This window comes from Diadema setosum, chromosome 14 (assembly GCF_964275005.1).
Source record: "Diadema setosum chromosome 14, eeDiaSeto1, whole genome shotgun sequence".
Classification (NCBI taxonomy): Eukaryota; Metazoa; Echinodermata; class Echinoidea; order Diadematoida; family Diadematidae; genus Diadema; species Diadema setosum.
In genome coordinates this window covers 27,542,447-27,557,302 of record NC_092698.1, presented here as the reverse complement: position 1 = coordinate 27,557,302, position 14,856 = coordinate 27,542,447, and the positions used below count along the sequence as shown (strand labels likewise).

The following is a 14,856-nucleotide window of genomic DNA, read 5'->3' as shown; positions in this document are numbered from 1 at the left end:
AATGCATGTGATGCATGATAGAGCTTATCATGGTACAAAAGGAAATTATGTTTTACAACAATTACCAAAAAAGAAAAAAAAAATTAATAAGGAGAAAATAAGGATATTGAAATTACAGCTTTCCAGAATAGAAAACTTCTGCTATGCAGAAATTACAACAAAATCTTTCAATTAAAGGTAAAGGTATCAAAAATTAATTTTTTATTTTTTTTATGTTGTTATTAAGAGGATTCCAAAATTTAGGGCTGGAAAAGGAGAATATAGATTTAGTAAAGATGGTCCTAGTCAATGGTAAGTGGCATTCATTGGTTTGCCAAAGATTTAGCCTCTACCAGTTGGTTATACCAAGGAGGTAGTACCTCCTTGGTTATACACATGCGTATCACATATGTGTATTTTTACAATACTGCAACCAAAAGTGTGACATTGTACTACAAATTAAATTCCTCTAGAATGACCTCAAAATAAGCTTCATTTTAATGAATAGTGACTTTTTGATATTCAGGGTTGTACAGAGAGATAGTGCACAAAAAAGCTCTGTAAAAAATTAAATCAGAAAAATGTTATTTTGTGTACATTCCTATAGGGAAATCCATTGAAAATGCTTGGTGTCCTATGTAACATCCGTTACATAGAATATTGAAAATAATTTTAAACACATATTGTTGATCACAAAATATTTATAAACTTGATTTGTTAATAATGTAACTAATGTATTGTGATAACAGTGCAGAATTTTACTGTTTGTACTTATTTAGGCATTTTCCAAATATGCATAACGCGTGTCGCAACGCGCGTCGCGATTGGACACTAAAGAGAAAGAGGCAAATAGTTTCTTCCCAAATATTTTATATAATTTATATTCTTTTCTTTTGGATACCTATCCTGGAAAGGAACTCAGAAAAATCAGAAAGGCCAGTAAATAGTATTGGAAATGTACAAAATAAAAGATCAAATCTTCATGTGTAACGGTGGTTACATTGGACACCAAAAAATTGCTGATTTACCATTGTTAATTTTGACATAAAGATGTAAATATTTTGGAACAAAAGTCACATATTTTTCATCCCCCATTGAGCTCATTAAAACAGCAAAAATGCATTGATTTTCAGAATTCTGATCAACCTTTTCTAGGATCTCTGTGTAACGGTTGTCGCGTGGACACCAAGCGTAACACGCGTTACGCACTGTTTATAATGGCATTTTAGGAATGAAAAAGGTTTATTAACAGGGTTTTCTTTACATGTCATTCCAAATAGGCATGTTCTGGAATAAGATCAGTCAAAAACACTTATAGAAATATATAATTTAGTTGAGTATGATGCATTTGATCTTAGGGGTACTAATCATGTCACAAATTTGGTGTCCTAAAATGGCCAATTTTTAAGGCATATTGTTTAAAATATACATGAAAAATGTAAGGTTTCATATGATTTTATCTCCACTGTCTCTCATATATGTGGGCTACATATCCTGAAAGTTTTAAGTCTTAATTATGTTTAATTTTTGAAATAGGGCTAATCAAACTTAATCACCTTAAATCTCTGCAGTATTGTAAAAATACACATATATCAAGTATGAATATCTTAATTCCGCACTGGCCATAACCAGACCTAAAAGATGGTATTTCTTTGAGATCCAATACAGCCAAGTGGGTGAAGCGGAGATTGCAATAAAAAAAATAAATAAACTAGACTCGGAATTTGTCAAGACTGACAAATTAGGTGATCCGATTTTTTTTAAATCAATGATTCGAGTTTTCACCTGAGATTACGGACATTGGTCATGTGATGTTTGGATTCTCATGTTGAAAAGGGAGTCAGACCTGCCATCTTGGGTACCGAATTCCGTATACACTATCAAAGATGCAGAATGAAGTATATTTGACCTTTGACCCCACTTTGCACCCCCAAGATGGCATCTGAGCAAAAAGTGGTTATTTTGTGAAATGATTCTTGTACCATGGTCTTTGCGTGTGCAGAATATGGGAAAGATAAGACATGTATTTACCAAGATACAGGATGAAACATTTATGACCTTTGACCCTAATTTACATACCCAATATGGTGTCTGATCAAGTAGTTGTTATTTTATGAAATAATGTATGTAACATTAACTAAACATGTGCAAAATATGGGGTTGATAGGGGCTATTTTTCTTGAGTTATTGCAAAGAACATTGGAAAAAGAAAGAAATATGAAAATACATCGAAGATAATCTTTAATTTCAACCACGTTTTTGGACGTGATCCCGACACCATATGAAAAACAAAGGGAACACATACGATAGCGCAAAGTCTCAGCTACAACATATTAAAATCTTGGAGAAGTTCACCGAAGGGTAAGTGAGCTAGTGCTCGATAGAGACAATCATGTCAATTTTCACATCTAGAAAAATTCCCTCCCATAGAGATAACACGTCATAACGAAGATAAAGAAAGAAGTACATATGACCTTTGACCCCGATCTGCACAGACAAGATGGCATCAGAGCAAAAAGTGGTTATTTTGTGAAATGATCCTTGTAACACGGTCTTTACGTGTGCAAAATATGGGGAAGATAGAACATGTATTCACCAAGATACAGGATGAAACATTTATGACCTTTGACCCTAATTTACATACCCAAGATGGCGTCTGATGAAGTAGTTGTTATTTTATGAAATAATGTACGTGACATGAACTAAACATGTGCAAAATATGGTGGTGATAGAGTATCTTTTTCTTGAGTTATTGCAAAGAAAGTTGGAAAATGAAAGAAATATGAAAATACATCGAAGATAGGCTTTGATTTCAACCAAGTTTTTGGACGTGATCCCGATACCGTATGAAAAAATGAAGGGCACATTCACGATAGCCCAAAGTCTCAGCTACAACATATTAAAATCTTAGAGAAATTCACAGAAGCATAAGTGAGCTAATGCTCGAAAAAGATAGTCATGTCAATTTTCATTTCCAGAAAAACTGCACTCCCATTAAGATAACACGTAAACTGGTCAAATTTGACAAGATTATTTTCAATCCAATATTACGAGGTGATGCCGTCATCTAATCAAAATGTTGTAATTATATTAATGAAAGAGCATTTAGTAAGCTACAACATACTGAAATCTGAATGAAAATGGGCAAAGGATAAGTGAGATACGCTCGAGTGAACTTGTAATTTGATGACGTCATTTTGAAAATTTACTCTTTTTATTTTATTAAGAAATTTGATATCTTTTAATCATCTTTCCAGCATCGCCAACCCATGAAATGACATGTACAACTCATCAGCTTTCAGAATATGTAAAGAAAATGGGGGGTCACCGTCCATCCTGACGAGTAAAATCGGATTTAAAATTGGCGGTTTTTTGGCATTGTTGCACTGTATATCGCCATTGACGCGCGCGCGGAATTTCAACTTTGACGGGCCCGTATGACGTCATATTGAGTCGGATTGACTTGAAACTTGGTAGACATATTCCCTGACATTTCAGGCAGGCGATAAGTGTGAAAAAACAGGAAATTTCTATTGCATATGAGCTGTGCGTGCGTATATGCGCGCGCGCGTACGCGTCCGTAAAATTTTTTCAATTTTTCAAAAAATGCTCTAAATGGTCTGAAACGTGTGCAAAAAAAAATTTGAGCTCGATTTGAGCATACAAATATTTCAACGCGCGCGTACGCGCACGTTTTAAGGTATAGATGAATTTTGAGAATATGAGTAGAATGCGCTTGACTTGAAATATATGTGACATAAATTTCATTGAAAAATTCCATTCCATTAATGAGATATGATTGAGAATGTGTTTTCATATAATGACGTCATTGTGACGTCACGGTCGACTGATCACTTTGATTTTAGTTCGATTGCCGTCTTTGGGAGACGATACATATATGGTATAAGTTTAAAATTGATAGGAAGAGGACTTTCTGAGCTAATCGATGCACAACTTTTGGGGAGAAATAAGAAAAAGAAGAAGAAGAAAGAATCCGTACAAAAACAGAAGGTGATCCGAGAGGATACTCGGATCACCTAATAAAAAAAAATAACCAATATGAAAAAAAGGGAGCCATTTGAAAGCTTGCGAAAGAAGCAACAGGCTTGGCACATCATAGTGCATGTGTATTATTAAACCAGGAGCTATTGATTGAATTTGATTCTACCACAGAAAGCAATATAATTATACAAGGTATGCAGAATAATGCACTACATTATACAATCCCCTCAGAACTCTTGAAATTACCTCATATTTTCCCAGTAACTTTTTATACATTTCAGACAGAAAAATAGTGTAATGTCTGCATATTCATGCAAGTCAAATGGAAGTTTCATAATCTGCTAGCAACTCATCACTGCTTGCAGATAAGCAAGGTATCTGGTTTGTCCCACTCTACCCTGATACTCCTGGTGAATAGTCGCTGGTAATATCAAATACATTCAAACACGCCATAACAAGCTCAGCTGATGACATCTTTGACGGTATAAAATTAGAATGTAGCAATCCATAATTTCCAAATTCTTGTTATATCATCTGAAGGTGATGGACAGCAACTAATTACAACAGAATGACATGACAAACCCTACAAAGGGAAATTATTCAAAGTACTCAAAATATAACTTTGGTACAAATCTGACAATAAGCCAACAATTGATTCATATAATGCACATTATTGATTTTTTTTTTCCCCCAGACTGGCAACTACAGCTGTTGGTTAGTGTCGCACTGTTTAAACAGTGTGGTTTTCAGGTGGAACTGATGACCAGGAAAACAATTTTAATTGCAGTTTTGTTTGAATCATATCATTTGACATACATGGTGAATCTTGTGTATCCTTCATGCATTAACAAAAGAAAACAACAAATTTCATAATCATATCTGCTACAAACCACTTCAAGGCTGCAGGCAACCAGTTCATTGAGTCATGTCTATAGTCATACCAGAGTCTAGGATATCCTTGTGACTCAGCCGAAGTTAATCATATCAAAATTTGACAGTCATGATGGTCTCAGTGGCTAAACTATGAATATGATTTATATTAAAAAAAATATGGATAGATACAGTTAAGTAAATCAATGATTATGTACATAAATAAATCATATAAACTTCTCATCTATCACAGTCCCATCATCACATGCATTTTTGTTCCTTAAAAGTGTGTGCTTTAATATGATGCAAACTGACTTGAGATATCAATAATTTTATACAAACAAGTAAATATTTTCATCAATTAACAATATAGTGCCATAGAATATGAATTTATACCTGATGATCTTCATATTTTCTTTAAAATGTGATCAAGTTTCAAGTTTTATCCTTAGCAGATAGAGTATGTTATATATATATTGTGTGAAAATCATTTGCTTCAGAATGGCCTCATATTCAAGTAATGTGCAGTTTAATGTTAACGATCGCCCTGTCACTGTACAGGCATGCTAACTTGGAAACATTACACTGCACATTACTTGAATATGAGACCATTCTGAAGCAAATAATTTTCACACAACAATAGATATAAATAATGTACTCTTAAATGAATCCCACAAGGACTGGAACAATCATCCCCAGCATTCCCATTGATTCCCACTGATCAGTTATGGATGGTGCAGTATTGGTGGAGATGAGAATTGGGCTTTTAAATTTTTGTGAAATACCAAGAAAACACTTATGATATAGTACAGAGCATACCATTTTCAGAGGAATTCAAAGTTTATTTGATGAAAATCGGGTTTGGAATGACTGAAACATCCAGAAACAAAGTAAAACAAAGCGATCGTAATAAAGTGTGGGTCCAACACTTTATTAGAATCGCTCTTTTTTGGATATCTCAGCCATTTCAAAACCAATTTTCATCAAATAAACATTGAATTCCTCATAGAATTACATGCTCTTTCATATTTCATGAGGGGTTTCTCATTATCTCACCAAAAAATGTTGGAAACCTGAAATTAGGTCTCAACCAAAAGTATACGATCCCTTTAAGCGATGGTTGGACTGAAAGTTTGAGAATTCTTATCTTTTTAACAAATTGTCTGATTTACCTCAAATTTCACTTAGGTGTTTCATTACTATTGCTGCATTCATTCAATCCACATATGAATTTGGGGTGAAATTCCCATTTTCCCTTATATAACACACAAGAGTTATAGGGTCAGTGAAATGAGCACACAACTTGCCCCCATATTATCTCCACTGTCAGCAAACACAGAATTCTATTTACCCTCATTGATGAGTACAACACATTAATTAGGCAACATCTTCTTACCACACTAAAGTCAACCTCAGACATTTTACGGGTTGAGGCAAGACCCTAATTGTGGGTCAAACTGTCCTATCCACTAATACTGCATGTGAATCATAAGTTAAATATATCACAGTCTGAATGGTCAAGCTCCAGGGATTCAGATACAGGTAATAATCTCCCTCAAGTCTGTTGTACTTCTTACTGTGGACAGGATATGGGGGGGGGGGGGGGAGATGTAAGAGCCAATTACCTCAAATTAACTTTATCGCAACTATACTACTATATACGCTGAATATTTTGCGAGGTTGTTATTTTTGCGAATTTCACACATTTAGACATGTGAAAATATTGACTCTGATCCCAGTATGAATGTGACGTGCATATGAACAAATATCTGTTCAGTACTGTACTCTACTATCGCAAATTTGACATTATTTGTGAAATTGCCGGGAAGTCCCGATTCATGAAAATTTAGATTCCCTATGGCATATACAGTACACTGCATATGCCATATATTTAGCGAGACTAATTTTATGTCAATCGTTACATGTGCACTGCACATTCATGTCAAGATCAGAGATGATAATTTCACGTGTTGTTCATTTTGCAAATAGTACCAACTCCTGAAATATGCGAAAATAAAAACCTTGCAAAATATATGGTGTATACAATGCCTTCTAGTCCACTAATATCAACTCAACACACACTACTAATCTAAATTGATAATTGAAATGATAGTCTGATTGACAAGTGAATAACTGCTGAACCAAAATCTCAAGATAAATTTTAATTGTTTATATTGTTTCATCTAAAAATGGCAAAGATAGTATATGCTTTATGTTCCTGCATCCTTTTCCACTCTGTCTCAAGAAAATTCCAGGCTAACTGCTGGACATCCATAACACAGGGGCATCTCATATTAACCAAATTTTTTATATTATGTTTCATTTAAAAAAAAAATGGCATAAATACTGTATATGCCGAATATTTCGCGAGATTTTATTTTTGCAAATTTCGCGAGTCAGCTAGCTGCTATTCCCGAAATTAAAGACAAGCGAAAATATTGACTCTGATCCCAATATGAATGTGACGTATGCATTTCTCCGTTCAGTACAGGACTCCATGATTGCGAATTAAACCACTCGCGAACTTGTCGGGAAGTCTCGATTTGTGAAAATTTAGATTCGCTAAATATATGGCGTATACAGTAGTACACTGTATATGCTTCAAGTTCCTGCATCCTTTTCAACTGTGTCTCCAGGAAATAACAGGCTAACTGCTGGACATCCATGACACAGGGGCACCTAATATAACTGTTTGCACCTGCATTTGGGATTGCATTGTATAATGAGGTCTAACAGAAAGAAGCAGGAACACTTCATTTCTCAACTGCCAAGGGCCAGACAGTAAGGCATCGTACAGAGGTCAACTTAAGTTCATTCATCCACACTTTTGAAAAAATCCATGGTCTTCCTCACTAGAGAGCATGAGGGAAAATGCATCTAGGTCTATCTTTGCTCAAGTCAGCCATGCACAGCTCAGAACAAAATCCTTTCTTTTGACTGGGAAGGAGTCTAGGAACTCTCAGCAGAACTGAACAAAGGACCTGATGAGTGTTTTCCAGACAGAGTCAATGTACACCATTTAGCATGCTCCCTTTGATTGATAAGCCTAATTTGTCTTTCCTACAACCATAAATACAACCATAATATTATCCTACATATGGACATCTCCTGTTTTCCAGGTCACAACAATCAAGATGCAATACAGAAAGTGCAATACTGAAGAAAGAGATATCAATAAATATTCTATGTATACTCCTTGACAGTCTGTTTTGTATCATTTATCTAAATTGTTACCAGTTGTTACAGTCATATCAAAGACAGTATGGAGAAGCCCCCCATATGTTACATTGCTGATAAAAGGATAGTTCAGGAGAAAAAAATAACAATCTCAAAAGCAGCTAAAATCACTCTAAGTGTTGTTACCATAATTCATCCAAAACTATGACACACACACACACACACACACACACACACACACACACACACACAAATCCTCTGCAGAGTTATTTTCTTGTAGTTGAATAAAGCATATCACTAATCTTACACTTCAAGACCAAGCTCGGAGAGGTTGAATATGCACTACAAGTTATGGTCTTCAGTTCAGATAAAAACGATGCAATAAAATGTCAAATCAAAGTGGAAAGATGATAAATTCATCAATCTCTTTCTCCCCTCTTTCCCTCATGAATGAAGTTTCATTTTGAAATTTGAATTCACCTTTCAGAAGAATATCAATCAACCATCCCATTTTTATTCTAGCCTTACATGTAATCTATTTACATCCAATCCAATGTGAACTGGTATCTTATTCAAAATGGTTTTGCATATCAAAGGCTCTGCCTTTAAGCTTCCCCCTTCATTTTCAACATTTTTGAAATTACTTAGTTATACCATGTGTTTATCTTATATTGTATTTTGACGTATGTAGAATATGTATTATTGCTTTTTCAATGATACGCTTTGTCCACTGACATTCTTTGTTGAAAATGAAAATAGTTAAAATGTAAAATTCTTCACAACCTGCATATAAATGCCCAGGGTGTTTAGCAAAGACGAGGCACAATAATAAATTTTATTTATATTTCTTGCATAAGTAAATACAATTATAAAACTAGATTTCCAGAGTATAAATGATATGGCCGGAATGCTAACTATTTGTCCTTATTTTATATCAATCTCCTTTATGCGCAGCACCTTCTCCAGTTCACTTGGCCGGTGAAAGTTTTCGCCACGACATTTCACGTGTATGAGGCAAACACCTGTTTTACCCCACTTGGCATGGGCTGGTACTGCCCCCCTCTGGGATGGGCTTCTCACGTGTAAACTGGCTTCACAGGCTGCTCTGCATGGCACCATGTTTGACTGACAGAACTTGTGCTGCCTACACCCTTTTGTACTACATGTATTAATAACATGCACTGTTCTGTCAATATGAGGGACTAGAACAAGTTGAAATAGAATGATAAAGTCAATTGCATTCATTAAATCAAACAGATATTATTATTTTCTTTTTTATCAAAGAGAGTTAATTCAGATCTAATCTTGATTATTCATGGACATGGCCATTGATGTTCAATTAAAAAAAGAGTCTCTCTCTCTCTCTCTCTCTTTATCTATCTATCTATATGAACAATACAGGCCTACATAAAAATATAGAAAGATATGTATGCATATTTTTATACACACATTGATTATAAACAAAACAAAACAACTCATAACCAATGTAAAATGAATTTGGAAAAGAAAGAAAATACAAAGTTCACATAAGCCTATACTGTTCTTCAATCATGTTATTGCCGATATCAATTTTGTGTGGATTTTGTGGGCATCTCATTAAAGTAAAAAAATAAAAATAAAAAAAAAATAAATAAAAATGGGTTCAGATCTGTTCATTAGCCTGCCCCCCCCCCCCCCTTGCTGATTCCTGATGCATGCTGATGCAATTACTGATATACTAAATGAATAATCATATCTAATTTCCATAGTGCATGACCTGGCCATTTTCATACTACAGTGCTAAATAAGGATACTGAAAGCAAATTTGAATATCAGCACATCTTGCTTTGTTTCACCCATTGCATATATACGGAGTCCACAGCTCAGTGAGAAACTTTGTAAAAGTCTGAGGAAAGTTTGAAAGCTTTAATAGCAAACATGAATTTAGCTCCTAAAAGCTGACTATCGCAAGATATACCTGAAATAACTTAAACCTCCAATTACATAAATTATATAATATGCCCAATTTTGCTTACTGCTCTCAAGTATCATTTGTTTCTCCATATTCAGAGAACAAAGATTTTGCCTTCAGGCAGAATCCTCTTTATGGCAATGTTTAATGGGCACTTTTAATAAACCCCTCGCTTCTGAAGATATTTCATTTGAGAATCATTGATCTTTTTAACTTCAAAACTCACATTGTACAAAATGTATTTTACTTGACTGAATAATTATTACAAGTTTCTGATTAGGGGTGAATTCCTTATTTGAACATCACCCATCTGTCAAAACATAGTGTTAAAGTATGATACCTCAATAGGATATCAAACAGGATGAGAGTAATGAGAGAGAAATTAATCTATAAAGTGGTGCATAATCACTTTTGCCATAGGTAAAAAAAATTGTGAAAGAATAAAAATAAATCAAAGATATCTTAATCAGTTTGTCTCCAGCATATAAAGAAACCTAACCTCTGATGATATTTCTTTATAGATTTTGGGGTAAATAATGGAATGTAAGATGGTTTAGATAATGCTCTATCATTATCATATTGTTTCTTCAAAAGGCTAAATAATCCCCCTCTCTGCTTACATCATCACTAAACAATGACAATGCCCCGACAGATTTTGACGCTGTGAAAGTGCAAGTTATGTGCACACCGACAATCGCGGCAAGGAGAGAGAATGACTGGAAAATTACCAGTGTGGCGGTAATGCACTTCACAAGCCTAAGCGGCTCAAAATATGAGTAACACAGGGACTAGAGCAGGATTATTCATTCTCTGCGCTTAATATAAACCTCTGCCAGACTCTGAGCGGATTATGCATTCCACTTGGCTATCACATGCTCGGCATGTGATGCTGGCTGATGGCTACGAACAAGTGGCAGGCATCTTGCTCCTTATGTTCCCCAGCCTGCCTTGTTTTGCCTCAAACCGCGGTCTCTCTCCATCCTCCTCCCGCCCTCATTCCACATCTCCCTCTCTCCCTTTCATTTCCTCTCATTTCCTGAATGTTTTTGTGCGGCCTTCCACTGCCACTGTCTCTTTTCATCTGTGACAGTCGTGCAATTAAGCCCCACCTCTTATCCCTAAACAACCTTCAATCTTCATGGATGAGCTTTATAGCATCTCTCCTCTAAACCCCTTTTCCTATGTGGATTTAGTAGTCTGACTTCAAGGCAACAGGCCACATTTTCTCTCTTTTATCTGTGATTGCCTGTACAATACATTTTTCATGCATAATCTGCAGAGTTTCCCCATGGCGAGATCCGGGGAGTGTTTAGTTAAACAGTAATGGTAACATTTGTGAGCTTTAAAAAGGTCTGTGGCCTTCTTTCTTTTGATCTTGCCTGACTTTACCAATATTCAAACTTGACTGCCATTTTTAGGTGATGAACCTGTGGTGTGAGTTTTGTGGTCATAACTCAAAGCTCTGGAAAGTTATCGAGAGTACACTACAATATTGTAAGTACAGTGCTTATCAGGAAAAGTTATTGACCTTTTGACCTTTGACCGCATCAGACTTCATCCCACTCAGTATTCCTACTTGGCTGGCATCTTCAGGTGATGTACCTGAGGTGCGAGTTTGGTGGTCATAGCTCAATACAGCTGTGGAAAGTTATTGAGAGTACACCAAATTTTTTATGACGATGCCGCTGCCGTTGGCGACGGTGAAAAAGTGACATCTACGTCTGGCCTGCATAGCAGAAGTGAGACAAAGGCATCACTTAGGTGTCAAAACCAGCAGCTTTGCAAGCAGGACCCTGTGTAATTGAGCAGTTTAGCTTTTGTTTGAGTTAAATCTTAAGCCAAAGTCTAACAGCTGAAAATATCATGTACTTTCATATTGCTTCTACATTCAATTTTCATGAATTTCGAAGTCTAGATATAATGAAAATCAGAACTTCTCAGAGAATTGCAGGTGTTACAGAACCAAAATGTCCTCATTCACGTTTTCCACGGGTCTGATCAGGCGTCAAAAGATATGCACCAGAAATCACAGTATGCTATTTAGAGATAGCATGTGTTTGAATCTGATTGAGCAACTCTCTGTACCCTCACCTCAATGCCCTCTGCTCAGTTTGAGTTATGAAATCAAATAATCTTGCAGGGAGCCCCATGATAGGATTTAAAAGGTTTTACGTATTTTGGATCATCATACCTACCTACCCTATACACATACGTACAGATACACACAGCTGCTTGTCCTAAAATAGCATCATCCAGAAAAGGCCTGTGAAGGTGTACCAAGACACCCTGGACATCCTTTCTGGCACATGTCTAGGGCATTTTATTAGCAAGAGGGAACACTGTCCACCCTCCCCCCCCCCCCCCATGAATGGCAGGTCGATGTAATGCTAGAGACCTATTAATACAAGGTATGATAATGATGCATCGTGTGAGAGGTTACAAAACTACATATATCCATGTCAGGCTCAAAGCTTCTCAGTACATGTTGCATTACAGTCTGCTTTCCGAGTAATGCAGCCAAGAAAGTTTGAATTTTCGGTTGTGGCTGGAGAAAGTCACTTTGTTTCATTTAATGAAATCATGTACTGAATTCTGTGAAAATTAATTCTTGTTACAAGATCAATAAAAAAAAAAATATAAACATGTCCCAACTTTAATGAAAACTTGTCTTTGATCAACGCATACAGGTATAAACACTGAACTGTGCATCATATTCAAGCATGTGCCCATCGATCTTTTAGTGATCATGAATTCTGTAATCTGATTGGTCAATCAATCACAGAATATTTCCTGTATTTAGTGAATCAGGTCATTGTGTCCATTGTTTGTTTGTTTTTTGAGTGTGTTTGCATTGTTCATATTTGCACATATCACAGGTGCGTTGCAATTGAATTATCAAAATTTACTGTACTAGAGTAGATAGCAGCACTGCAGCAGTTAATTAGTCAAACATTTGCCACGGGAGTTGATGAAGATAGTAAATACTAGAAACATAAAGATTGATTTTTTTTCTCTCTCTCTTTTGAGTGTGTTCGTTTTTTTTTTTTTTTTTTTTTGTGAATATTCAGAGGAGGCCTAAGAACTAAATGTTTGGAGTTTTGTCACTGGTGTAAATGGAAAACTACAAACTCTCAATACAAATTCCTGATTCGCTGCCCAGCCCCTCATCTCTGCCAGGAAATGTAAAGGTTCAACTTTGCATGCACACAGGGGATGTACATTTCCACTGCTAGGACACTTTAGTGAGGAAGGATGTAGATAAGATTTACAAATCACCCCTTCTCCTCCAATGACTACCATCATCAGCCATATCGTGATCAAGGCCATGGACACCGCGATGACCAGAGAGTTTTTTTTTTTTTTTTCCTATTCTGGCAGTTTGGGCAGTTTTCCAGAGTTAACTGATATTACCAAATACACTGCGTGAACCCCTTCCCCCCACCCCCCCCCCAAAAAAAAAACAACAAACACACACCCCAAAACAACAACAACAAAAATTTGAATACACTACCAAGTTTTAAAAACTTCACTTCTGAAGGTTTTTTTCTTTTATTTTATTCAAGTTGATCACTCCCATACCGGTAGTTGCCTAGCAACTTCCGACAAAAATGTTTTTGGTGGCGGTGAAGATGTCCCTACTAAATCAAGTCTCCTGGCAGACGGTTAGCAGCAAATTAGCTTTCTCACTAGAGCTGTGTTGCAAACTCCATTTCCCATCCATCAAATAAGTCTATATAAATACACTTTCTGGAATGAGTACACATCACAGTAAAAATCAATTACAAGGTTAAGTTAAGCAATACTGTGTCGATCTTATTTGTCAAAGCTTGAATCAAATAAAACTCAATTTAGAGGATATCTCAAGAACATGAGGAGCCATATGTGACTTGAGAAATATCTCAGGGAGAAAAACTTCAACTGCATTCATATATACAACAATGATCTGGCATAAGTGGGTGTCTTGACTATTTGACCTTTTTGTTTTCTGGCAAATGGTGTTCTTCAAAAGTTATCATGTTTGATGTGTCAAAATACCCTGCAAGAAGACTTGGTTTTTGTTAGTTTGTTTGTTTTTGTCTGGAATCACAAATTCCTTCCTTTTGGAGGAAAAAATGGCATTGCTTAGCTGGCAAAACTAAGTAATGAGATACTGTAAAAGTGGATATTTTTGCACGACTTACGCGCTTGGCCAGGTAAAACTAGAAATGTCGCTATACCCCTGCCAAACAACATTTCATAAGCTTTGGTCAAAACAACATTTCATAAGCTTTGGTCAAAAAACTGAGGAAGTAGTTAAATCCGCAAGATCTTTCCTTGATCTTCTGCCATTAATATGCTGTTACCATGGCAACGTACTTTCGGGTACTGTCCAAAAATGCGTCTTGCACATCTACAACCAAAGGCACACATCTGTACCAAGTTTCATGGAAATTGGGCAAAAACTGAGGAAGTAGTTTGCAACACAAAATTTTCCATCATTTTGGCTCATAATATGTGAGCTGTTACCATGGCAACATACTTTTTGTCACTGTCAAGAAATGTGTCATGCTGACCTATATCCTAAGACAAGCATTCAATATGAATTCCATGAGAATTGGAAGAACACTGATGAAGCAGTTTTGCCATGAAGCATTCTGCCCTATATTTCACCATAACATGCCGTTACCATGGCAACGCACTTTTTGCCACTGCAGAAATATGTGTCTTGCACATTAACATATTCAGATGAACATCTGTACCTAATTTCATAAAAATTGATCAAAAACTGTGGGAGGAGTTCGCGACGCAAGATTTGTACCCATTTTTGCCCATAATATGCCGTTACCATGGCAACGTACTTTTGGGTACTGTCAAAAAATACGTCTTGCACATCTACA

At 36.0% G+C, this 14,856-nt stretch overlaps 1 protein-coding gene across 2 annotated transcripts in view; it reads right to left on the bottom strand.

Moving 5' to 3' along the window:
- Nucleotides 1–14,856, bottom strand: part of LOC140237498 (phosphopantothenate--cysteine ligase-like) — a 57,623-nt gene that overhangs the window by 4,568 nt on the left and 38,199 nt on the right. Inside the window, exon 6 of one of the 2 annotated variants that reach the window (XM_072317425.1) lies at nt 11,614–11,705. The exons of the other annotated variant lie outside the window; for it this stretch is intronic. Within the exon in view, the coding sequence (XP_072173526.1) occupies nt 11,628–11,705 (78 nt within the window). The 3' untranslated portion in view covers nt 11,614–11,627. Of the gene's footprint in view, nt 1–11,613; nt 11,706–14,856 lie in introns of those variants that run through there. 2 annotated transcript variants of the gene reach the window in all.